General features: G+C 34.0%; 1 protein-coding gene across 1 annotated transcript; it reads right to left on the bottom strand.

The window, feature by feature from the left end:
• Positions 1-653: 653 nt before the first annotated feature.
• Positions 654-27,735, bottom strand: LOC128990890 (calcitonin gene-related peptide type 1 receptor-like). Its single transcript, XM_054413531.1, has 12 exons — positions 27,689-27,735; positions 25,548-25,648; positions 24,510-24,620; positions 22,446-22,552; positions 21,500-21,591; positions 20,186-20,312; positions 19,488-19,708; positions 15,938-16,129; positions 14,558-14,744; positions 2,938-2,979; positions 2,231-2,317; positions 654-1,655 (listed from the first exon to the last, which is right to left on the bottom strand). The coding sequence occupies exons 1-12, from the start codon at positions 27,727-27,729 to the stop codon at positions 1,560-1,562; spliced, it is 1,404 nt and encodes a 467-aa protein (XP_054269506.1). The 5' UTR covers positions 27,730-27,735; the 3' UTR covers positions 654-1,559.

Genomic DNA, 27,735 nt, shown 5'->3' with positions numbered 1-27,735 from the left:
GCAAAATGAGTAATGGTTTATATTTTGGCTTAATAATTAAGAGCTAGTCCAATGTGAGCTTGACTTAATTTAAATTGTGATGAATAAAACAGAAGCAATACAACTTGTCTACCAGAAATTGTAGAAGTTGGTAATCTGGTGTCTATACAGTCTTGTACATGAACCTGATGTGACGAGGTGCTGGCCCAGTATTAACCTGACCGGATCTCAGAGTGCTACGTTGTGGAAGTTGTTCATCTGACGTTACTCTACAGTCTTGTACATGGACCTGATATGACGAGGGGCTGGCCCAGTATGAACCTGACCGGATCTCAGAGTGCTACATTGTGGAAGTTGTTCATCTGACGTTAGTCTACAGTCTTGTACATGGACCTGATGTGACGAGGGGCTGGCCCAGTATGAACCTGACCGGATCTCAGAGTGCTACGTTGTGGAAGTTGTTCATCTGACGTTAGTCTACAGTCTTGTACATGGACCTGATGTGACGAGGGGCTGGCCCAGTATGAACCTGACCGGATCTCAGAGTGCTACGTTGTGGAAGTTGTTCATCTGACGTTAGTCTACAGTCTTGTACATGGACCTGATATGACGAGGGGCTGGCCCAGTATGAACCTGACCGGATCTCAGAGTGCTACATTGTGGAAGTTGTTCATCTGACGTTAGTCTACAGTCTTGTACATGGACCTGATGTGACGAGGGGCTGGCCCAGTATGAACCTGACCGGATCTCAGAGTGCTACGTTGTGGAAGTTGTTCATCTGACGTTAGTCTACAGTCTTGTACATGGACCTGATATGACGAGGGGCTGGCCCAGTATGAACCTGACCGGATCTCAGAGTGCTACGTTGTGGAAGTTGTTCATCTGACGTTAGTCTACAGTCTTGTACATGGACCGGATATGACGAGGGGCTGGCCCAGTATGAACCTGACCGGATCTCAGAGTGCTACGTTGTGGAAGTTGTTCATCTGACGTTAGTCTACAGTCTTGTACATGGACCTGATGTGACGAGGGGCTGGCCCAGTATGAACCTGACCGGATCTCAGAGTGCTACGTTGTGGAAGTTGTTCATCTGACGTTAGTCTACAGTCTTGTACATGGACCTGATATGACGAGGGGCTGGCCCAGTATGAACCTGACCGGATCTCAGAGTGCTACGTTGTGGAAGTTGTTCATCTGACGTTAGTCTACAGTCTTGTACATGGACCTGATATGACGAGGGGCTGGCCCAGTATGAACCTGACCGGATCTCAGAGTGCTACGTTGTGGAAGTTGTTCATCTGATGTCTGTCTACAGTCTTGTACATGGACCTGATATGACGAGGGGCTGGCCCAGTATGAACCTGACCGGATCTCAGAGTGCTACGTTGTGGAAGTTGTTCATCTGATGTCTGTCTACAGTCTTGTACATGGACCTGATGTGACGAGGGGCTGGCCCAGTATGAACCTGACCGGATCTCAGAGGACTACGTTGTGGAAGTTGTTCATCTGATGTCTGTCTACAGTCTTGTACATGGACCTGATGTGACGAGGGGCTGGCCCAGTATGAACCTGACCGGATCTCAGAGTGCTACGTTGTGGAAGTTGTTCATCTGATGACTCTCGTTGTACGGCTCCGCCGTTGGCACCATCTCCTGGGCGAAAGACGAACGGCTGAACTGTCAACATTATACTTTCTACAGTTTATCACGTTGCCTTTTACAGAGACAATTCTTATTTTTAAATCATTTCAAGACTCAAAAATGAGACTAAGATGTGCTATTATATGGTTTTGATTGAAGGTCTTTTGGTTTTTGTGTTTTCTGTTGTAAACATTAACAAGGTAATAATGAGTTTTTTTTAGTATTTTAGCAATCTCTACAATAAAATGAAGATAAATACTAACTTTTATTGATAAACACAATTACATTAGTTGTATTTTTAATAACTAAACAATTTTTTAAGTGTTCTCTGGACGAATACGTTAGTATGTGATATAAATAAATATATATATATATATATATATATATATATATATATATATATATGACTAACTTGTGGATTTTCATTGATCAAAACCACTTTACACTCAAAGTTCTAAAAAATTTAAGTTTTTCATAACTTCACGTTAGATTCCCAATAGAATTTAGCACAATGATATTCCTTTCTATAAAAAACCAAAAAGTTATAGGTAAAGTTAACTTTAAAATTTAGGATAAATTAACCGGCTTATTAAACCAAAATATATATTTACCGAGACCGATGTGATTCCAGTACAAGAGTGACATGTCCGCTTCTTTATGCGGCATTGCTTCCATCTTTTGGTTACTGCAGTTATAACCTGAAAAGGTAGAGAAGTAATCAACCAAATTTTGGCGAGACCGGCAGATTTTATAGCACTTAGTACATGATGGACATTAATAAAATATAAGAGAGTTGTTTCATTTTTTGAAATATTTCCTTTAAAATGTTAATAGAAGATTGTTTATCTTTCGATCAGAAAATTTTGCATTAAGCGATCAATTATTTTTTAGGATATTTTATCAGGAATAAGTAGTTAGGAATTTGAATCTTACCTCATTGAGGAGAGGAAATAATTACAGTAAGCTGCAATACGATAACACGACAAAAATAGGTAAATCAAAAGACAAATTTTGATTAATTTAAAACTGTTCTCACTATCGAATATAGTGGAATAGAGTAACAAATTTTGACTGTAAACCAGAAAAAGTGATATCCAACATTATAGTAAAACTTGTACTTATTCAATTAAGATTAAAAATGAGATCGTTCCATTAGAATCTCTTGAAAGATTAAGATGAAATACCTGTACATTTGTGTATCAACGAACAACTTTATTTTACATATACTTTACTGAGTCACTGATTCCGACACTGATACCAATGCACAACAATTGTAATGTAATTTATAATACAAAATGTAAATATAACTTGAAGTTACCTCTCCGTTACAAAAGCAGAAGAGCAAAGCCACACACAATCCCTGCAAAAAAATAATTAAACAGGTTTTACTAAAACTATATAATAATTATTAATGAAAACAGATTACATTTATTTTATATTTTACAAGATTCTTATCTAAAATGTGTTTTACATGTTCGAAAAATAAAGTATGAAAACATGAAGTGTAATTGAGTTGAGTAATAAAGTAGTAACTTGTAGTAAAGCGAATGAATCAAATTAAAACTAACAAAGATAGAGTTTCAAATATACGCTCTCTCTCTCTCTCTCTCTCTCTCTCCCTCTCTCTCTCTCTCTCTCTCTCTCTCTCTCTCTCTCTCTCTCTCTCTCTCTCTCTCTCTCTGTCCAGCATCTGGTGCTTTGCGGGGATACTTGTTTGTATGGTCACTTGTGGGAACTCTGCCATTTTTAGTGTTAGAAAGAATCCAGTGAGAGAAGATTGTTAGATAAAATTTTAGCAGTTGTTTTTTGTGGCCCTCTCTCAAAAATTCGTCCATTTACCAAGTGCCGATTTTTGTCCTTGTGGGGCTATAACGGTCACTATGAGAGAGGATTTACGAGGATATGTGAGAGGAATTAGTGGGGATATAAGAGAGAACATTCAGAGGATATAACGGTCATTGTAAGAGAGGGCATAGTGAGGATATGTGAGAGGGATATGTGGGGATATAAGAGAGGAATTTATAAGGCTATAAGAGAGGAGCATGTGGGGATATAAGAGAGGAATTTATAAGGATATGAGAGAGGGGCATGTGGGGATAAATGAGAGGGTTTTGTGAGGATATATGAGGGGGACTTGTGGGAATATAAGAGAGGACTTTATGGCGATATGAGAAAAGAGTTGATAGTTCTACAGTTACTTGGGTTTGTGCGATGGTGATTATCCAGGAGACACAAGAGAGGGCGTTATGAGGATATGAGAGCGGATCTTGTGGAGATATACAAGATAGATATTTGTGGGGTTATGTAGGCCTATAAATAGTTTTTGAGAATGTTAGACGGTGAAATAGGATACCAAGTAACTTTCAATGGATATAAGAGAGGGATTTGTGGGACTGTAAGAGAGGACTTTACGGCGATATCTCAGAGGGTTTTGTGGAGGTATGAGAATGAAATTAGGAGGACACGTAAAAACAGTTCATGCTAAATGTTTAAGGGTAATATAATTAATTGAATGGTCTTAAGAAATTATTCAAACACTAGACTAATGATTTATCACGCTTTATTTTCATCAATTTTACAGTATGGAACAGTATGGAAAAATTCAAGCTTTGGGGCGTCACCTCTGGTTCGTATCAACTTTTTAAACTTCAAAAAATAATACTTAGAATAATGTTTTCAAACCCGTAAAACATTCTTGCAAACAACTTTTTAAAGAACTAAAAATTCTAACCGTCCCTAATTTGTATATTCTTAAATGTTTATTGTATGTGAAATCAAATTTCGAAAAACTCCTCAGTGAAAATAATCGGCACAATTATAACACTAGATTTAATAAAGATTTTCAATATCCTATACACAGATTAAATCTTGTGGAGAGGACACCTTCTTATATGGGTAAAAGATGTTTTTACTATTTGCCTGGGTTCAACGAATCAATCATAGGATTAGTATCTTTTAAGGAAACATTGTTTAGTTTTTGTTGGAAAATAATTATTTTAGTATAGATCTGTTTCTCGAAGACAAATCTATGTGAATTGTTTTTTTTTACTATGTATTTATTTTTACCAATTAGCTAGTTTATCTTAGTATAGTTTGACAATGTCGGCTGTGCCAGAGCATTTGAAAAAAACGTTATGTGACAATAAAGATGACTTTGACTTTGTATAAGTATAAGCAATGGTTTAAATAAATATATAAAAAAATTACCATGTATACATACATGAATATTCATGTCCGTACCCCCGTCATTAATATTATGTATGTGAGGCAAATGTTGACACCACTTTACCTGGAATATATTCTTATATTCCTTAGACAACGTTATAACTGAAGATTTAATTATAAGTTTTATAAAATTTCGGATAAATGTATTTTAATGTGCATACAATTTTTTCAATAGTAACATACAGTATTTTCATCATTTTTATGTTGATATTATATAATTTCATATGCAGGTTAAATACGCACCATCTGAGATCCCTGTCTCAGATAGTGTTATAATGCTATTCATAAAAGTCGTCACTTCAAGTTGATACCGCAACATAGTGTTATCATTCATTGTGGTGTTGAGCTTAACTTGTTGTAATTAAACGATTACAATAGGCTTGCATTCAAGCATGGCCGCCTCCAAAGAAGGCAATGTGGTCTTTGAGCTGGGGTAGCGGATTTCTACCCCCGGATATTTACCCCCATGAAAAAACGCCTACGTCATTTTGACGTCACGAGGGGCGGGGCCTATACATGGTCGAGAAACAGCCCGCGACTGGAAATTTACCCCCGGACATCTACCCCCAGACATCTACCCCCAGACATCTACCCCCGGACATCTACCCCCGGAAATCTACCCCCGGAAATCTACCCCCCGTGGTCAGCTCTGCCGTGTATTGGCCAATATTTATTGTGTTGTATAATTGATTTTATAAATTGCTTTACCTTCTTGTATCCAGTATTAAACATGCGATATGTCGATGTCTGTTTTAACATTATCCATATTTATAATTTAATAAGTTATAACAGTCCTTTTCAACCCGACCTACTTCACAGATTTTTACGATTGAGGTGTCTTTTAAAAGTTTAAGATCTACCGCAGCACAAAATGGTAATTAAAAGGATATTTCGATTATGGCTTCAAAAGGTTGACCCCAAAGCCTTTGATTTATTCCTAGAAGGTGCTTCCAATGGTTGACCAACTTTTACACTATACAGTAACAGTTTAAAAGTGAAATGTGAGTAGTACTCATCAGATCAATTTTTAAGTCAGGTTGTGAAAACATGAATAGATCGTCTGCAACTGTAAACAGGAGATTAAAAAGCTATGAAAATAATATAATATTGCGCACTTTTCACATGGTCAAGTGTTACATCGTACTGAACCATTGTTTTTACACACATTTCTTAAAGGATAAAGTGAATAAACTGTGGTGAACTTCCGGTTTATTCAATGTAGGCCTAGTAGTAATAATTGTTTAGTAAACCAAAACTCATTTGCAAACTGTTAAATTGAGAAAGAGGATCAAAAGTTTTTCATCAATAAAAGTCAGGTGTATAATGGCAAATTTTTCATATCACCTAGTAGTAAAAAAATTTAGTTTCTAAGATTTTAGATGCGTAGGCCTACTAAGAAAGGATTTTAAAGTATTTTCTCTTAAAGACCTAAAATAAGACAATTATTCAAATTTAATTTTTGTATTTTGTATTATTTTGTATTATAATTATATTTTGTATCATATTTTGTATTATAAATATATTTTTTATATTTGTAATTTTTCATCAATAAAAGTTAGGTGTATAATGGCAAATTTTTCATATCACCTAGTAGTAAAAAAAATTAGTTTCTAAGATTTTAGATGCGTACTAAGAAAGGATTTTAAAGTATTTTCTCTTAAAGACCTAAAATAAGACAATTATTCAAATTCAAAATAATGGCCACATTCAATTTTTTAAGCATAGCCTAATATCTTTTAATAAATATATACGCCTAAATACCCCCATTGCAGCACATTCGTATATTCAGGGAATGTATAAAGTCTTATTGGAAAATCCTGCCTTAAAACAAAACTTGTCAACTTATGTCCATAAATAAGTGTTCAAAAGATTCATTTATAAGAATACCATATACGAAGTGAATAAGCTGGTTTCCTGCCACTAAAATGTTAAAATGAGGAATTTAATGTAGTATACAGAACAGAATTAGGTGAAACCCGTCGACATTGACGGTTACTTTCAAGGCTTATGCTAATTCATATAACTGCGATAAATAGATTGAAGTAATACAAATTTTTAGCATTCAGCTCTTTAGCTTTTTTGATGAGTAATAAGTGTAAAAGCAATAATGACTATTGCGTTAGTTACAAAATATGGTTGATCATTCAATGAATAAAAATTTTCCCATACCGTACGTCATAAGAGTTATAATTAACAGGTTTTTCTTCTTTTGGAAGAACCTTTAAATAGTATTAAAATCGTATTGGTCAATCTTTTGTGATAAACACTTTCGATCCGCGCTCATGCATGCGCCGTTAGCTGTTACTGTTTGTGAAAGTAACAATGGGGGGTTGAAAAAGGACTGTTACAACTTATTGAATTATAAATATGGAAAATGTTAAAACAGACATCGACATATCGCATGTTTACTACTGGATATAAGAAGGTAAAGCAATTTATAAAATCAATTATACAACACAATGAATATTGGCCGATACACGGCAGAAGCTGACCACGGGGGGTAGTTGTCCGGGGGTAGATGTCCGGGGGTAGATGTCCAGGGGTAGATGTCCGGGGGTAGATGTCTGGGGGTAGATGTCCGGGGGTAGATTTCCAGTCGCGGGCTGTTTCTCGAACGTGTATAAGCCCCGCCCCTCGTGACGTCAAAATGACGTAGGCGTTTTTTCATGGGGGTAAATATCCGGGGGTAGAAATCCGGCGACCCTTTGAGCTTGCAATACTGCAATCCCAGTCACCCCATCATGACACCATCAGGTGCTTTTTTCTGCAACCCATATTTCTGTAGATATTTTTGCAGGAAACTCACATCGAACCAGCCAAAAAAACTTTTGTGGTGTTGCTAATTCTAGATGGCGTGAAAGCCTAAAAGTCCATTTGTTATGGCTTCAAAAGTAACATTACTTGATTTATCTATTCTTGTTTCTAATCAATGTAAGTGTCTATTTTTTCCAGTATAGCAAAGAATGACCTTTTTTTATTACTGGAGTGTATAGTAGTAGTTGTAACTAGAGTTATAACAGTTTTTATAATTAATATTGCAACATTCAATAAACATAAAAAACTGGATTTAATAATAAATATTTATACTACGTCATACATTTTTCATATTTTATGTCATATTTTGGAATATAATTACGTTTTTAATATTAAAATAATAATCATCAACTACTTTTTATACTTATGTAATTTACTGGTTTATGTCGTTAAATTCTTTTGTTATTGAAGTAATTTGTTAAACTGCATGGACAAATACGACATCATGAAAAATACAAGGTAACTAGACTGTTTATTCAAACCGTCTGAAAACATGTTAATAATGTTTGAGATATTACCAGATTACTCTCTAAGGATTAAAATAAAACATTTTCTTTCAAAAATCATTATTGTTTTTTTTTTAATTACATTATTAATTAAGTATAATATATACAAATAGTGTAGTATATTATTAAATAAATTGCTAAAACACTGTGGCATAAAAATATACTGACAAACAATACAGTAATGTAAATTGAACTTAACCTAAAAATTGGGAATAAAGTATAATCATCTTACTATAGTAAAAATAAGTACAAATTTTCAGTGTAGCCCTTCAGAAAGTAACTATAGAATGTACCGGTAGAAATTTAACAGAAGTATTAAGTTTCAACTATTAAACTGTATAAATAATAACTTTCAAAAGATCTAAGGACACAAAACAATAATTTTAATAACGTAGTGTTTCTTGTCTGTATTGCAACGCTCACATTAATTATTCAGATGTCTTTTGGGGTTAGTAAAACGTTACGCATGTTTGTTGTGAACTGTTTGTATATTTCATCGTTTGACAAGCCCCAAAAACATCTTAAGGACCGAGGCAATTATTGCTTAATGTAAGAAGAAAATAATTCTCTCCTCTAAAAGACACGTTTAGAATAAAACCTAAAATGGTAGTGGTAGAAAATGGTCGTACAAACATAAAACATAACAATCATAAAACCCTAAGGCTTATAAGCCATTGAAAACCTTTGTAAATAACAGTAAACATTACATTGGGTGTTTAAATTCATAAACAAATTCAACTCATACAATGCAGCACCACGAAAAACGACAGATAATACCAACATTTTAAAACTGGCATTACAAATAAAACAACACAGAAAAAACAACTAATGTGATAGTTTAAACATTACTGTTGGTGTTTAAATTCATAAACGAATCATACATTGGAGGACTATGAAAAACGACAGATAATACCAACATGTTTAAACTGGCATTATGGATAAGTTAAAAATGATACAACACAGTAAAAACAACTAATGTGATAATTTGTTCAGGCTTTTCTGTGTTCGTTCCTGTACTATTGCGTTTACCTTTCATTTGATCTTCAGGTAATTTCCTATTCCTTGCAGCTCAGGAAATCTCTTTAAACGTTCTTCGCACCTTTTTTTTTGTTGGAGGTCTGCCCAGTATTATTTCTTCAGCAAAAAACAAATCAAAATATTCTGTGTGAGTTTTTTTGACGTTTCAAAGCTGATTCCTTTATGTTTATTACATACATTTGGACATATCGATGATTTGGACCCATTGCGCTGGGGTGTGGCCAGTTAAGCAGGTGCGCGGTCTGTGAAGGTCATTCCTCCCCCGCCCACCGATCACAGCGCACAATGATGTTCACGACTCGAGTTGACCAAATTCCGAATTGTCATTACATCGTCCGTCGTGACTCGCGGTAATAACGACACTCCGATTGCAGTGTACATTACATAACAAATTTGATAACGAAAATAACAAAAATATGACGTTAAATAAATATCAACATTACAATGGTTGTGCCTATTGAAAAATGCTCTAGTCAATATATTTACCTAACCCGCCATGTTAAACTTCCCTATCCCAAGCGTGATGTATACAACTTCCTTACTTCTCGAGTGATGTAAAGTTGAAAAAAAACTCACTCGGTGATGTAATGAAACCCATTTAAATAACACTAGTGTACATGTTGCTCCAAAATCCAAATATTACCGTTCCAAACCGGTAATGTAAGGCCAGTTTGCAAATCTACGCGACACGCTCTTTCCAATGAGACGTCAATGGATAAAATCGGTTAAGAAATGGCGGAGGAGTTCAACCGACAAAGTTTCATGTAGCGTATTAATTATATAGATTGAGTGGATAACTTAAAAAATATACCTCCATGGAGCCAACGACGTTCAACGCTAGAAATCAGCTGTGTGTTTGAATTTTATTGTTATGCGTTGAAGAATTTTCCTAACCTAGCTTTTGTTTGTAAATGGACGTTACTGTTAGAAGATGAGTGAAATTGATAATGAAGTATATTGCTCGTAACCTCCTTAATATTGTCGGGTCAGGTAAAATTTTGTACGTTACAAGTTACGCAAGAGCGTGTTTACATCACTTCGGTGAATTATGCAACTCGCCTTCGCTCGTTGCACAACATACACCTGCGTGATGTAAAAACGCTCTTACTACACTTGTAATGTAAATAGCTATTACTACGTAAGCCGATTATTTGCGTCAAAATTGTAGGCGACTGAGAAGTCCTAGAATGACGGGAGAGGGCTCAAATTAAAGGGAAAGGTCACAATACCGAGACGGCGGAAAAAATAGTGAAATTCCCAAAATTTTAACACAAAATTACATATGAAGTAAATTGTTCTCCATAAGAATAGCATTAGAAGTAATTTAATGCTGGTTTTTGTTTACTACAATAGGCTACGACTGATCGAGGCCTGAAAGAGGCCTCGTGCTTGTGGCAAAAAATACCATACATATAAAACTCTTGTCCCAACGTAAAATGTAGCTTGTAAAATGGTGTTGTGTTGGAGATTCAATGGAGTTCAAATACTTTTAAAACTAAAAACATTGCTCCGTTTATGTTTTACTAGCTTTGTGTCCGTTCTACGTACGGGGATCTTATCTTAGTCAGTTGAAACCTTAAGAACAGCAGTTGGTTTGCATAGTTTCAGATATCTGCATAACAAATATTTGCATAATTCAGCTACCAACTCGTCTAAGGCAAAAGAACCAGAACCAAAAACTAACGTTTACAGCAAAAAAAATTAAAGTAAATAGACCAATTATATGCGTTAATCAAGTTTATTGATCTCTTATTGGTTTTGGATTTTCTCGTAAAAAGTTATCGGCAATCAATGTTATTTCACATTAATTGCTTTATTTGTAAACAACTTTTAATGTAAACTTATCAGTGTCAGTTTGAAAAAAAAAACAACCTTATACAAACAACTTTTTGTCATTTAATAGATTACGTATTCTATAAACAATGATTGGTATAGAAGGAAACGTGACAAAAATCACACAACGTTGGGTTTTTGGACGTTTGTAATTTTATTTCTTAAGTAGGTAGGAGGTAGGCCGTGTATTCTAGGGAAAAGTACCGGTTATCACGGATTGTCGTCAAAAAGTTTGTTATGAATAATTGGGTAGGCGTACGTACCCAAAGGATGGGCTATGGGCCTATTGGCTGTATGGTCCAGCGATTGCATCACACGGTGAGTATGAACTATTGACTATTAAAGTCAATGGTATAGGAACAAAAAGTGACACATTAAAAAATCGAGTTTAGCATCATCCGTAAACCTCAGTTACAATCACCAACTGCAGTTGTGATTTTTTACTTTACACTTATTGAAGCGCCGTCAATGAGTGGAAACCTTGTTTCTAATTTATTGGTGTCGATCATTAATAAATTTAAGTTTCCCAGCCGTATACAAAACTGATTCAAGGTCTTCTTTCTGGTTATCAAAACTCAAGAACAATCTTATACACAACTAATCTCTGGTTCCTGACCTGGATGATGCCTAGTTATTTAATTTCATTTAAGTGGTTACACTATTTTATTGCACTTGCGATTAATTAAATCCGATATGCAAGAAAAACGTTTTTAATCTCACTTGGTTGGGATTTGCTTTTAAAATGTAATCGAAAATGGTTACGGTATTTGTAAACAACATTTGTAAACATATTAGTGACACCTAGAAAAAATTACCTTGATCCGAACAGCTGTTCGTTATTTCATAGATGATTATGTGATAAAAATTGGACGAAAACTTAACAAAAATCGCACAAAACTGCATTTTTGAACGTCAGTAATTGTATTTACAAAGTAGTGAGGCCATATATTAATGACTAAAAATACTCTCGCCAATCCAGTGAATACATTAAAATGACTTGGATCTTGATAGGTACTCTCGTTTTCCTGGAAAAGATAGCGTAAAATGCCATCTTGAGTGTTACAGACGGACAGCAGACAGACAGACAGACAGACGGACAGAAATAAAGAGATAAGACTCGTTTCTGCTTCTTTAATCTTCCAAATTTTAGTGTGTTCCCTCAATTTCTTTAGACTGATAACAGCCAGGCTTACGCACAGGCACCTGCCCATTAGTCAAATTTAGGCAAAGTAAGGCAAATTTTATCTTAAAAATGTTGTACTCTAATGTTGTATAGCTACTCTCTGTTTTAGTTTATTATTCTTGGGATAAATAAAAGTTTTTTATTTAGTTTTTCATTTCATAATGTATAAAACTTAAAAACAACCTAAAAATATATTATTATGTGCAATGTACAGACAAAACTCGAATCTTTTATATGGATTTTAGATAGATTGGACGTTATTCTTTAAACTCTAAGTATATACCAATAATGATTTTAAGGGACAGAAATATACTATCCATTCAGTTTTTCAGTTTTATAAAAGGTTTAATAAAATAGTAATTATGCGTAAAAATTTGGATTTTTACGCCACGCCACGCTTCATGATGTCTGTTCAGCAGCAGCACAACGGACTCAGAGAACAATAACTGTACAAAATTACAACCTCGTGCTCCTCAAAGAGTGTCATGTCTATCACTGAAGACACAAACCATCCCCACAATGTACCATTTGGTAAAATTCTCTCTCTAAAATTTAAACGAACCAATCAGAATTGACATCCTCATAGGGACCGCAGATATTCTCTTATATCCCCACAGTTGATCATGAGGTACAGTTCTCTCTCTAAATTCAAAAAGGACCAATCAGGCCTCGTATCCCCATAAGGACCAAAGCTTTACTCTCTTTTCGGAGAGAGAAAACCGGCATCAGCGCAGCTCTGGTGGCCGCAAAAGCGAACTAAGTGTAAGGATCATAAGGTGCCATGTGGGGATATTTTCGTTTTGCGCTGAAAGTGGGCAATTTACGCATTATTTTGAACGAATAATCCATTCCAGCCAAAAAAAAGACCTGGTCCTTATGGGGATATCCCCACGAGGACCAATAGCCCCACAAGTATACTTCAGGACGAGCGTATAGCCGCATAAGTGACCAGATAATAGAACTCTCTCTCTCTCTCTCTCTCTCTCTCTCTCTCTCTCTCTCTCTCTCTCTCTCTCTCTCTCTCTCTCTCTCTCTCTCTCTCTCGAAAACAACGATTGGTTGATATTGTAAAAATTATCCACCTCAACGTAAACCAAATCTTGTAATTTATTTTAATTTGATGTGGATATTTAATTTGACTCTTTTTATTCGACCATTTGATAAATTTACATATTTTGAAAATTAAAAAAGTGGTTTTCACTAGGTTTTTTCAATCGTTAAGTTTTGAATTGCTGAACCCATTACCAAAGCCAGGAATATTTATTAATTTTTAAATGGTCAATTTCTAAACAGTCCCCTAATACCTTGAATATACTTTTTGCCAAGAGACGCATAAATAAATCTTGGATATCTATAATATTCCAAATAGCCACTCAACATTTTAATTTGCAGCATTTTATATGCAACTTGAAGACCCAAGATTTCTTAGGCTTGAACTTTTTTTGTTTATGAGTGAGTAATATAATTTACCTATAGCTAATTCAAAATACTGATGAAGTTTTTTACAACCGCTTTAGTAATTTTATAAGGGGCTATCCATCTTTTCCAATGGAGGGCTTTACATACCCCCCAAAACCTGGGTAATTCTGTGTGGTACTTAAAGATATGATTTAGTAATACGTACATTTTATGTTTTGCCACATCTGAAAATATTTTCTAACCTTTTATATAGACTAATAATAATCGAAAATTATCAGCCTAGCAATGCTTGATGTAAGTTTTTTTCTCATTATATCAAGAACAATGTGTTAACGCTAGCCAGTATGTAGCAACTGTACAATGGGTTAAGACCCATAGACTATACCCAATAAAAAGTTTCATACTCTTCAGACCCCAGCCCGGAGCCCCACTCTAGCCAAAGAACACACGGTGAACTTCATTAGAAATTTTCCGAGTTTTCCTATACCCAAAGGACTCACTCCTTTCCAGGATTATAAATTAATTGAAGTTTTAAACATACAGTAATATAAATTGTAACTATTGATTTTGGGTTACAGCAAACGTTTTTAATTTTGAAACTGATAACTATATGGAATTACGTAACAATCACCTAAAAAAAATAATTCAACCATACTCTATAGTAAGAGTATTCGATAAGAGTGTTGTATGAATTAGGTAAAAGCTTAAAAACACTCTTTGTAAAATTCGACCTGAAATAAGGGAAAACCCATTAGAGATACTCAAGCAGCATGACATAATCTAACCCAGAACAGGCTTAAGATTATAGGATGAGAAGACTACTCGCAGTATCCAAATTTCAAGAAATATTTAAATTTATTTTTCCTCTGAGAAATAATTTGTCTTTGTAGAATTAACTTTGAGTCCTCTGAAAAACTTGCCTGACACGACGCTATGACCGCAGAGGCGATCTGGTAGACGGCCTCCCACGAGTCCCCTTGTTCTGGACGGAAGGGCATGACGATGTACTGCAGACCCAGCAGGGGGATGAGGATGAGGGTAGCTCGGACTGCCTTCTTGGTCCTGCCCGTGGGGTGAGCCGCCGTCTGACTGGTGGACGAGGCTTTTCTACAGGAATAAAACTGTGGGTCAACAAAACTGAACCCAGCTGTCCTTGATATTAACTTAGGTTGGATAAGATTTTAGTCACATCTGGTTGCGAATTTTAGGGCAAAGACGAGTGTTGTATGAATGAGTGAGACAACAGCCTCGATTTGTACACAGCAATGGTTTTACTTATCTATGTGGTCTAATTATATCTACTAATCTTACTTTCCTATAATCAATGGCAAAGTCAGAGTGAATAAAATAACATAATAGTTCCACAGAATATTTTTTATATTTAACCAGCTGTTAGTTAAAGCAAATTATATTGCACTGAAACAAATCAAAGACTGCTTTACAAAATAATTTGAACAAGCTAGTATTTTACTATGTAGGCCTATATTTAATTAATATGTCATCCTCTTACCGAAGAATTTAACGTATCAATGATCAGCATTACACATAGTATAAATAAGTCAACCATTAGTATGTCTTTTCATTCTACCCAAATGCTGAATTTGTGTCACAAACTCTGAATGTTTACAGCTGTTATGTTAAGCAAATTATATCATACCAAAAGCTAGTTTAAAATGTTAGCGTCGGCTGCTAGATTTAAAAAAAATATAACTTAATTTCTTAAAAACTGGGACCCTAAACTAAAATGATGGCTTCGACATTCCCTAGTTCTCAAAACTATCTTTCTTTCAACACAAAAATCATGAAAATCCGTCAAGTGATTGATTCAGAATCGTTAAATAAAAAACCCTGTCACGTTTTAATATTATAGATGATATAAGACAACTGGGTCCAGTTTCAAACCATTATAAATATTTTGTCTCTCATAATGATTGGGATTTTTATCAATCGTCCTGATAAACCAAAAAGCTCAATTCAACAGTTCAACTTCCATAAATATACATTTGACCATGAATATCATCAGATATCAAATAACAATTTAAAGGCAAACCAGTCTTAGGAAGAATTTGAGCCACCGATGGAACTCGCTGATGTAAATTGCTAATTGTTGAATTACGCCAACTTCTTTTTCAAGTCCAACTGAAAGGATATCTTGTTGTAATGTAAATTTTTATGTCAAATAAACTATTTTATTAGCAGAATCCAAAGGGAATACATTTGTAGACCGTAACCATATGTAACACAGTCAACAAATCCCTAAGGTATTAACTATCAAACATTGTGAGAGTTTCAAAAGTTACCTTCTAGACCTGAAGGAGGCGTGTTTTAGTGACTCCCTGAACGACTGCGAGTGTTTGGGACTGTTGAGACCAGTGTGTAGTTTGGTGAGCAACAGTCTGACAATGTTGATCAGGAACACCAGGTTGGCCAACATCGAGACACACACAGGTCCAGACAACGTCCAAGAATAGAGCGACTCGTGGATCCAACAACTAGAACAAGTGGAAAACCTTTTATAAATCGAGGCATAAAATTAGTATTAATTTAATCTACCTATATTGACTGTTAGTTTTCATTTGTTGTATATATTTTCTAAAGTTTTGGTCGTGTTGTGAAAGTAGCACAGGCCGATACGGTTTGGCAGCTCTCGATCGTTTTAAGCTCTCGACTTCGTTTCGAAATTAAAAATGATCTCAAGCCGACAAAACCTCATTTTCGGCACTAGGTACGAAATATAATATTTCAACCCAATCTAATTTTATGACCTAAGCTTCAATTCAAATGTGAAACTTGAGCTCGGGTCGAAAAGACTGACTTTACGCCCTAGTGATGAAATATACTATTTTGGTTTTGCAATTAAAATTTATAAGACCACTAATTCAACTTTGTATGCAGATGTATTATCATGTATTTCATCACCAATATCATATATTATCATGTAATTAGGCTGCCTAATATAACTTTAATGATAGCAAGGATTTAATACGTAGTTTATTGAACATGTCTGTGGTTCAAATACATTCATAAATTTCTTACACCAAGCTGTGTACGTGTTTACATATTTTCTCCTGAATCAGATCTTCACAGCGATCCGAGGATTGCAGGCATTTGACTTTCAAATGATTCTCTATTGCACCAGATCCTAAGGAAATATTCTCCCAGAAGTATCTTTCATGGAATATAAACTCGTGGAAATAAAAGTTAAATACTAAAAAAACAACGAAATAAATTTTCAATGTATATCATAAAAGGAAAGGATGGTTATTTTTCTTTGACGAAACCTTATAATATGCAAATAAACTAACAAAATATTCGTGGTTGATTTATGTTATAAAAATGTTTGAGTTATTTCGAATTCGTTTACTGTAGAAATATGAATGTCTGCAAAGTCCTAACTAAGTGATTAGTGTGTATCAATATAACGAATGGTTTTATTAGTTAACATAACTGTATAGGATACGTCATGTTTAAATGTATTGTAAGATATGACTGTGTATTACTTTGTGTGTTACTTACTTATAGGTATATTTTTTACCAATCTTCATCAGACCCAATTAGAAAGTGATAGGATTGGAACAGCCTTAGCGCGCTTTTTACCTCAATTGCTTCTAAAAGATACAAATAAACTATTGCCTTACTTAAATTTAAAAAAAATATATACACAGATTTACCTTGCTTATATCGTAAAATAAAGTCTCTAAACACACTGTAAGGTAAATGCACCAGTAGCTGACAGTGCTCCAGAAGCTGACAGTTTGAGTTTCTTAACATTATAATGTGGCCTCTTAAAAATATTTACACATGATTGCATTGTTAGAAGAACATATGTTTATTCTTGATTTGTTTACAAAAAAATCATTTAAATTTAGCCCATACTTGCGGAATGGTGGTGGTTTGAAAGCGACCCTGTCCGTACACATCACATTTAGTCGATTCCCTTAATGAAATTGTTAAGAAAGTTAGTTTGGTTTTTTGTCATTTCGCTAAATTTCTTAAATAGTATTAATGATTAGGCTCATTATTTTTATCAATTATACCTTTGTTGACAATTTCATGAAAAAATTGGGGCGTTAGGGGTTTTGGATTTAAAATTATATCAATGTCAGGCTTTGGTACACAAAAGCCATACAAGTTCCACTAGCTGACAGGGGATATTTGCTACTTGCACAATATTAAATTGGTTTCACCCATCGAAATTTGCATGCTATTTATAATTTATGTGATCTCACATTTTTATAAAACGATTTTAATTTTTTAATTTATAAGCCAAATTATCTTAAAAAATGTATATTTTTTAAAAATATATATAAAATATATACAGGGTAACAAACAAGTCTGGAAACGGTTTAATATCTTTTTAAATAAATCCGTTAGAAAATTCAAACCTTTCACATCAACTTACATGTATGAAAACTACTTTTTCCAAGCATTATCATTTTTTTACCTCTACCAGGGGACGGCCCACGAGGAGTAGGTACATAATCTTTAATGTAAGCATATGTTGATATGCACATCATTTTAAAGGTCTGGTCAAGTGGAGTTCATTGCCGGAAACTGCGTCAAAAAAGGTTCATCCGTTACAAAATGGCGGCTGTCCAAAGTTCTTGTGGAATATACCCGCACAGGCCTTAGTATTGGTAAATACTCGTATTAAACATTAGCTTGAGAGCTGAAACTGTATTTTAAAGTCATATAGCTCATAGATTAATATTATAAAATCTTCAAAACAAATTTAACCGAGTTTCAGATTTCCCGGCTAATGTTGAATATGAGTATTTACCAATACTAAGGCCTCTGCAGGTATATTCCGCAAGAAATTTGGACAGCCGCCATTTTGTAACGGATGAACCTTTTTTTGACGCGGTTTCCGGCAATGAACTCCACTGGACCAGACCTTTAAAATTATGTGCATATCAACCTATGCTTATATTAAAGATTATGTACCTACTCCTCATGGGTCGTCCCCTGGTAGAGGTCAAAAAATGGTAATGCTTGCAAAAAGTAGTTATCATACATATAAGTTGATGTGAAAAGTTTGAATTTTCAAACGAATTTAGTTAAAAAGATATCAAGCCGTTTCCAGACTTTTTTGTCACCCTGTATATATATTTTAATGTAAATATCATTTATTTTAAAATATGTAAAATAAATTTTCTTAATAACGTTTTATGTGATTTTATAATTTAATTATTAAGTTAGATTTTATTCGTCTAATAAATTATAAAACCTTTAGGTTTAGCAGCTAGTACATTTAAGTTCCAGTGTCAGCTACTGGGACAACTGACAGTCAGCTACTGGTACAAGCACTTTTTTCACTGTCAGCCACTGGAACACGTACAAAGGTTGAATTAAGTTTAAAAATGTTATAAAATATATTTAAAAACCCCTTTTTGTATGACAAATTTGAAAACTACACTAAATTTAGAATCACATAAAATCCGTAATATCTCTTTAGTTCCTATTTATTCAAAACCACGGATTATTAAGTGCGTATAGTTTCTTATACTGTCAGCTACTGGTGCGTTTACCTTATATGATAATTTCATGAGGATTACGTTGATTATTTGGCAGTAATATTTTTGAATTAATCTTAAAAACTACAAGAGGAGTTCCTATTGCAGAATAATCTGAATGAAAAGTTTATTTAGCTATTCTTTGAAAACAAATTCTCCAACTTCACTGCAAAGTTGACGTAACCTGTCTCTTCCCGCGTTGATTGATTTAAATGTTTTCCAGTTCTCTTAATATTACTGTACTTGAGAAGTTCCCCGTACAAAATATTCCAAACTTGAGGTGCTTGGAATAAACCATCCAAGTTAACAAAATGAACCAATGAATGCCAATACTCACTGCAGTTTCTCCTCCCTCCTGGAGGACCGGAGCACAGCGTATAGCGCTACTAGCAGGGCAGGAACCCCCCACCCGATGGGGTAGAGGAAGGGCATCACCTTGGTCTCTGTGACGAAGGTGACAACCAGCAGCGTGTGGAGGTACAGTCCCTCGCAGAACATCCAGAAATACGTAGCTACTAGGAAGTACTGCACTAGGATGTGAAGAATCTGACATTCTAGCTGGCAACCAATATGGGCTCATTATTGAAGGATTTCTCAACTTGGCGTTAAAAAACATCTATGATGGTGGGAATAAGTTCATGGAAGTATTTGTATAAAATTCATGGAAGTATAAGTAATAAAGTAATAAACTGTTAAGAGGTGATAAAACACTTGTGAGTTTTTCAACGATCTTCCCTAGACCTACAAAGGATTTGTGTCTTGTCTTTAGAAAATAAATTTAAATGCACGTCAATCCTATAGTACTGTGACAGTTTTCTAATTGTTATTGGATAGTTTGCAAATATTGTATTGTTTTTTTCAGAGTTGAGTAACTTCAAAGAAACAAGGAAAAAGCTCTTGAATACAGGCATTTTTGCTTATAAATTTATTTACTAAGAAATATATTAATTCTGGTATATCTAGTTGGGGTTTCCTAATGGTAAGTTATAAAAAAACATTTGGCCTTTTTCGTATTTATTCGATCAGTTTACTTACCCTGTTCTCCATTAGGACAGGTAGATTATCCACAACAGCTTCGTACCAAACCAGCCACAAACAGTTGTTGAGAGCGAGGGATATGAACAGGTTCTTGTGAATCTGTATCCTCGTACAAGTCAACGATCTGGAATGCACGAATTAACAATAATAGTTTGGTGTGGTTTTGAATTAAAAAGTAGACATTTTCTTTTTACCTTTGGCAGACAGCTTAGAGAATGAGGTTGACAACAATACGGAAATGATTCTTATTTTAGAGCAACCACTGTAGTAGCAATTTTGTTACAAAACAAGTATAATAATAGCATAGAATAAACATACTCCCTAAGGGAGAATGTTTAATCTATGATAATAGTCTACGCGACGAAAAAAGCTCATACCATAAATGTTCCACTCGTTTCTTTAACACTATTTACGCGAGTTGAGTACACTACTTTACCTACGACGTGTTTTAATTACTAAAAATCACTGCTCATAACTTCTAAGAGAGGTTATGAGTTCGTTTATAACCTCTCATTGCCACTGACAGTGATGCAACGTAACATTGTTCCAAACACTAATTTCACCACTTAACAATTAAAATGGTCTGAACAGCTGATTAGTTGAAGTTCGAATCATTACAATGTTACTTCTTCTCTCTCAATCCTTGAATTTCATTGGTCCGTTATCCGTGTTGTTACAGTATGAGTAAAACTAAGCTGTTAGCTGTTACGAAAGTAAACAATGATGTTATGGGAAACGTTTCATTTCCAAGAACTGAACTAAAACGGCTACTTTAAAAACCATTATATACGTTTGTAAAACATTGATTTACGGTCATTCCATTACTGATTTATTTACGTTTGTAAATATATAATGTAATATAAACCTGACACAGAGCTGACTATTATCAGTTTGAGTACGAAACTACGGTTTTGGAGTCTTGGTGGATGAGGCTCAGTTCCTACCAATAACCATTAGCAATTTATTGTCATAAAATTCCTTGACCTTATAGCTCACTATCAACATTAAGCATTACGTGCAATAGTTGAAAAAATTGCATATAAATTAAATGAGGAGAGCTGTCTCTATATTAGCCTAAGTAATACAGCATCTCCTCAAAGATCTGTACAACAGCTGTATTTGTATTAGTAATAATTATTAATCGTCTTAAAATTTTGATTACGTTGGGTACCCATTTGTATAAATAACACACAGTTTACATCAACGATGTAAACAACTTATACCGTTAAGTAGTTATTTACATCGTTATTAGTAGTTGTTTACAGCGTTGGTTAACATTTTCTAAAAGAATTCAAACTGTCAAATACTTACTTGAAGTAAAAGAATATGACGATCGAAATGATGAGCGCTGCCAAGGACACTGTATATCCCGTCTTGTAAATTAAATTGACCTGCGTTCGTAGCTGAAAATACAGAGTGATTAGGGAGGCCATTAAAATAAGTAACTTTAAAGGCTTTTGAGATAATGTTTCAACCGTAAAATGTTGCTCGTCATAAAATATCGTTGTAAAACACCAAAAGATACTTTTAGAGCCCTCTTTTGTTTACTCATAAGAAAAGCCATCCTAGCCAGACACCTCATTATCATTTACCTCTCAAGACTTTATGTATATTTGTATAAAAACAAATACATTTATACTGGTATGTTTCTAGGGAGCGACATGGTCGTTAAGAAATAAGGTACGCATTATGAAATGAGTTATTATTAGCTAATGTCCATAGTCAATGCTATATAATTTTAGCGTTGCATATGATTTTTTTGTTATTTTATTACTTTAATGTTAAGCTGTGATGAAGGAAAATTGAGATAAGTAATAGGTAATACATTAGTAAACCAATTTTATTTTAAGTCTAAGTTTTTTTTTCTTAGTTAAAGTGTGCTAGCATAGTGGTTAGAGTGAAAGACAGTATGCATGTATAGATAAAAATAGAATACCCTGCACTGCCTTAAATACAAATGATATGCAAAATAAACTATTTTTTTATTCGTTCTGATTTTGTGTGTTAAAATTCATAAATTATCAATTTTTATTGAACTAAACAATGAATTGCTATCTGTGTTTTAAGAACACTAAGTGTTAGTGTTGTTGGTGTTTTATAGAAACGCCAACCATGAAATCAACTGATTAAGCCAGCGGCAATAGTCATTCCCGGTCTATAGCGGAAATTTGCTATTTTGCGTACTGTTTACAGATGTAGCAGTGGGATTTCCATGCAGTGGTGGAAAAAAAAGAATTAACGATAGTTTGACACTTACTTGCAGATCTTCCATATCGACACAGGTTGTGTAGTTTGACCAGGTTTTGTTGCTCTCTGGGTGAGTGAACCATGAGCCGTCCTCCATACAGACCCGCTGACCGTACCCTGCAGGTGCAGTTAAAGTAGGTATTTTAAACAGTAGACAAATCCTTAAAAACCAAATTATTCATGTTATGTTTTCGCTCGAGCTTAACTTCGTCCACAACACATACTTGAGTACAGTAATGACTCCATTGAGTTGTACATAATAAAAAACTAACATTCGTCTTTATCTTTACATTATCATCAGTATAACTGCAGTTCACAAGCTTCAGCATCACGTGTAATTCAAGAAATTATTTTTATTTTTAATTTTCTGTAATTTTGTTGACATAATTTTTAAAATGAGTTCAGGAATTTTCATAGATGGTAGAACCTTTGACTATTAGCCTAATACGTAGAACCCTAGACTTACAAACCCCATTGTCGTCTTGTAAACACTGAGGAAGGACTAGGTTTGTTATCCATATTTTGTATTGTCATAATCAGCTTTTGAGTTAACATACCATATGTTGGTAAGTAGAATCGCACATAATGTTTATAGTGTAAGAAACGTAAACAAAACTGTCATTTTTTTCAATTTATTCCTGTATCTATACATGGACGCCTCTTTTAATTTAAATTTATACCTGATAAGTGAAACATTTAAGGAGTTCATATTGTTTTAGGTGGCGAACAGGCTCGGTACTTTAACACTTTCCGAGAATCCAAACTGTTGCATCTTCCTAAACAATTTAATCTCCACTCTAAGTGCTAAGAAAGTTTCTGAAGAAAGGATTAACTTAAAGAGAAACGCTTTGACTGCTTGAGGTTTCTTGCAAGTTTATCTTTGAAGAAGTTAATAGCTGAGCATAATTTTGCAATTTAAGTTTCGTAATACGGTTAAGCTAAAACAGGACATGTCACAAGATATTTTTGTCTCACATATTTCTCATCTATTCGTGTATTTTTTACATATATCTGCTAAAATAATTCTTTTGTTCTCTTGGTCAAATGGGCCAAGTGTTTCATCGGTAATTTTAAAATTAGTCTTAGAATAAAATGTATCGCTAGAATGCGCAAGGAAAATAATTGATTTTCATATTTTAAAGGAAATTTACGTTTTATTGTAAAATCTGAAGCCATTTTTTTATCGTCTTTACCCTTGAGTGATTTCGTATAGGATACATTTTAGTTTCCTCTCGTATATTTTATCGTGGAATGCTAGTGGTTAGAGGGCGGGACTTCGGTTCCAGAGGTCCCGGGTTCAAATCCTGCCAAATCACCAACCCCTAGGTCTAGCCTGAAGTAATGTGAAAAAGAATTCTGGACTCGTGCCTAGCGTCCTAGGATAAAAAAAATAGTATCGTGGAATACATTATTAAGTTCAACAATATTTGTGAAATATTAGTCGGAGATATACTCTAAAATTGTCTTCGTCTTATCCGTTAGGACAATAAATCCTACGATAACTTGTTAATCAATAAATTCTGTTAAGTATGTATTTTCCATCCATCTTAGATTAGAATGTGCAGAAAATAGTTGTTTCAAATTTTCCATTTTTTCACTAACAGAAGAAGACGTGTTTTGTCTATTCATTTAATTTGGATGAACCTATTTAAATAACGAACGACACATGGCTTCTGTAAGAATACGCGAACTTTCCTAAAAGGAAACGTATTCTAGAAGGCCAATTAGTGAATGCAGCAATTTACTTCAATGACAATAATAAAACCTGACTTAAGATAAAATAATTAAAATGAATGAATTAATAATTTTGATCGTTAAAATAAACATGGAATAGAGTACGTATAACAAGTGGCCAAACGTAATAGTACTTAAATCTTTGATTCACCAAATAACAAATAATATTCCTAAACACTTAATATTAAAAATACTTTCAACGTATTGAAGCTGCAACTTGGTTTCTATTCCACCATGTCTATAAATCATAGGTATTTAAGGTAATATGGCTTATTTCTGTTTACAGACCTCCCTTTCTCATAAGATCTAGCATGCTGCTTACTATTGGAAAATTCCTTACTTTTAGGGTCAAACCCAAGGATGAAAAAAGGACAAGGGAAGTACGCGACGGAGCCTGCAGGAGTAGCATTAACACATGTCCAGCCATCAAACTCTCGAGGACACATCGTGCCTGGAAAATATTACTTGATTTCAAACTGATTAATTTTCATAAACCTCTAAGAATTGAAAGGTTTCACTTATGTCAGCATAGTTTTACTCATAACAACAAACGGACCAATGAGGTTCAAGGGTTGAGAGAGAAATAAAATGTTAATATTAATGAACTTCAACTAATCAGCTGTTCAGGCCAATTTAATTGTTGAGTGGTGCAATTATGTTTCGTTGCATCACTGTCAGTGGCAATTAGAGGTTATAAACGAAAACATAACCTCTCTTAGATGTTATGAGTAGCGGTTTTTAGTAATTAAAACACTGTCGTAGGTAAAGTAGTGTACGCAACTCGCGTAAATAGTGTTAACGACACTCTTCGAAAATTTAAGGTACGAGTTTTCATAAACAGCCATTAAATCAATTTAACAAGACTGTTCTAAAAAATTATTCAATTTAAAATTGGTAATTACGTTTTGAATCTTAGATTTTGCTGTATATGGTGGATGGTGCTGTATTTGGAAGAGGAATACTTATAACCAATTTTAAGGTAAAAGATATACAGTAAGGGTACTTAAATGATTTTAAAGAAAATTGAAATTCTAAGCTCTTATGAAATTCTCATTGTTGACACACTTTTAAGGATACCCTTCAAAATAAAGAAATAAGTAATGAGATTAAAGAACCAACTAAAAAAGAGACAACTAAAATTCAAATTTTTTCAGTAAAATATTTGTCTTTGATTATGAAGGAGGGAGGACTAGCAATCTTAATCAGTTGAAGTCCTGTGAGTACCTTAAACGTTCAATAACTTTATTGAAAAATAATACCAGTAAAGTAGGTACCGTATAGTTTTGGATTGAAAAATTGTAAATTATGAGTTAAAATCATTGTATACACATAGTGGCATAAAAATCCACAATTTGAAGAGTCATATTTGTTTACTTACCGGTGATATTTTCCGATTTGAAAGGCAGATGTTCGCACTCATATTTCCTTAAAGAGATTACTTGGTCTAGTGTGTGGCCTTCTTGTATGGTGGACATTATCCTAAAATAATGACAAATTAATAATAATATTAATTATGAACATATTTAAATTAATTACTATACAATGTAAATATTATTTAATGTCACTACTTAAATTTTTAATTCAAATATAACTCAAATTATTGTTTTTATTACGAATCCATTCTTAATCATGTTTTGTTATTTTAGCAATACAACCTGTGCAGTTAATATAAGGCTTGAGAATAGTAGACACAGGAGACTCTGATTAGAAAACTTAAGTAATAAAATTCACAGAAAATGAAGGTGAAATGCATACAGACATACCCTGATATACAAGGTTCTCAATGATGTTTGTTCAATGCCATGAGTGGATGAACATCGCAGTTACATGGTACAGTGCAACTGCTACTTGCAGTACACAAATATCCTACGTCGTTTGATACAAGAGACAACAGACATCCTCGAGGTAGAAATAATAGTTTCTGTGATACAATAGAGTAAAATACGACAAAACCTAGTTTATTACCTAAAAAAGGAGACGTATATTTATCAAACTAATATTCTTTACAAATCCTCTTACATTAATCTCTTACATAAGTACCTTTAACACGATCCTAGGGCTAAGCCCTTTAAGCTCTCATGAAATTGATCGTGTATACACCTATTCCATGAAATTCTACATGTATGTATTAAGTTTCGTGGCTATCGGTCCAGCGATGAATAAGTTTATCACTGCCAAATATATAAATATACAAACCAACATCCTCTTTTATATTTCTAGATTGTTATTAATTTTATCAGGTTGGTTATTATGTCATTTTTTGGAGGAGTTTACTAATAGCCTATTTAAAAAACCTCAGTAACCTGTATTATTTTGTGAAATCCTACACACAGCTTTAATGCAATTTTTTGTCACCTGCTTATGTTGGACGGATGAAGAACAATGTAGTAGGTCGAATAATTACTATAGATTGTCAAATTTGCTTTAAGACTATTTCAATATTTTACTCCGAGAATTGTTTGGTCCTCAAGTAATTTTTCAGTGATAGATATGCAAACAGTTGATTGACACAACAAACACTTAAATTTGGTAATATTATCTCTTAAACAAAGTAGTGGTTTAGTATTTAACACCAGAGAAATTAAGTTAGGAAAGTTGTAGGATTAAAATAGTGTTTGATGTCAGAGATATAGCGGGGGAAATTAAAAATATTCAGTTTTTACAAACAATTTCGGTAGTTTCGGTGGTCGGTGTAGTGACCACTTTCTTCAGCAACATGAAAAATAAATATTTAAGTTAACTTTTAAATGACCAAATTCTGATTTTGGTACTTCCGATGATGAAGTTCGAAAACAGCTGATAACATTTTAGTATGGTGACAAGTACTTCGTGACGTTGGACTGACAACGCCAATCAAGAAACGTCAATACGTTCTCTTGACCGATTTGACTTATTATTTCTCTGTGAGCTATCTAGAAGAGCAAGTTCTGTATAATGCTATTTTAAGGTCAATTAAATGCCTTTCCTTATAATGTAATAGTTCTTTAAAGTTACGATTTAAGTTTTAAATGGGTTGCTCGAGATTTATTCTTTGGCCAACAGAGTGTGTTTGAAATGTTCTAGGTACATTTTTGTATCATCTGATTCAGCCAATTACATATTTCCTTGTTTCTATTAAATTACTATTAAACGTCAGTCTTTTGAGTGTTTTTGAACCTCTATGTACTTGCTTTGGTGGTCCTTACTGCAACCATTGACTTCGTCAAAACTACAACAGACAATAAGTTTTTTTTTCCTCTGTATAGCTTCAGACAAACATTATTTTGACTTAACTGGTAGGTAAATTTCGTTTTACAAGAGTGTAGGTTTAACAGCACAACGGAAAAAGATATATTGTAAAATGCATTGGTAGTTTACTAGAAAAATAGTGTACAACACATGTAGTTTAATTATTAAAAAATACATAATATTTGTTTGACAATTGTTTTAAAACTTATTGTTACACTTATGAATATAATACCATTTTAAATAACCAAACAATGCATACTTCATGAACATCATTTTCTAATTGATACAAACCTCTCGTTTACAAAATCTTTAGGTGAGATACTGGCCTCCATCCCCCA

This window comes from Macrosteles quadrilineatus, unplaced genomic scaffold (genome assembly GCF_028750875.1).
Source record: "Macrosteles quadrilineatus isolate MER2022 unplaced genomic scaffold, UCM_ALF_1.0 Scaffold_3__2_contigs__length_128488019, whole genome shotgun sequence".
NCBI classification, from domain to species: domain Eukaryota; kingdom Metazoa; phylum Arthropoda; class Insecta; order Hemiptera; family Cicadellidae; genus Macrosteles; species Macrosteles quadrilineatus.
Note: the sequence above shows the minus strand (reverse complement) of the source record. Positions and strands in the feature narration are given on the sequence as shown.

Bases quoted from the DNA above. Each gene is read 5' to 3' on its own strand.
- LOC128990890 (XM_054413531.1), bottom strand. From the start codon at position 27,729: ATGGAGGCCAGTATCTCACCTAAAGATTTTGTAAACGAGAG. The intron at 24,621-25,547 runs GTAAGTAAACAA...AATATTTTCCAG, and splicing joins CAAATCGGAAAATATCACCG to GCACGATGTGTCCTCGAGAG. The intron at 2,980-14,557 runs GCAAGTTTTTCA...ATTTTTTTGCAG, and splicing joins CGGTCATAGCGTCGTGTCAG to GGATTGTGTGTGGCTTTGCT.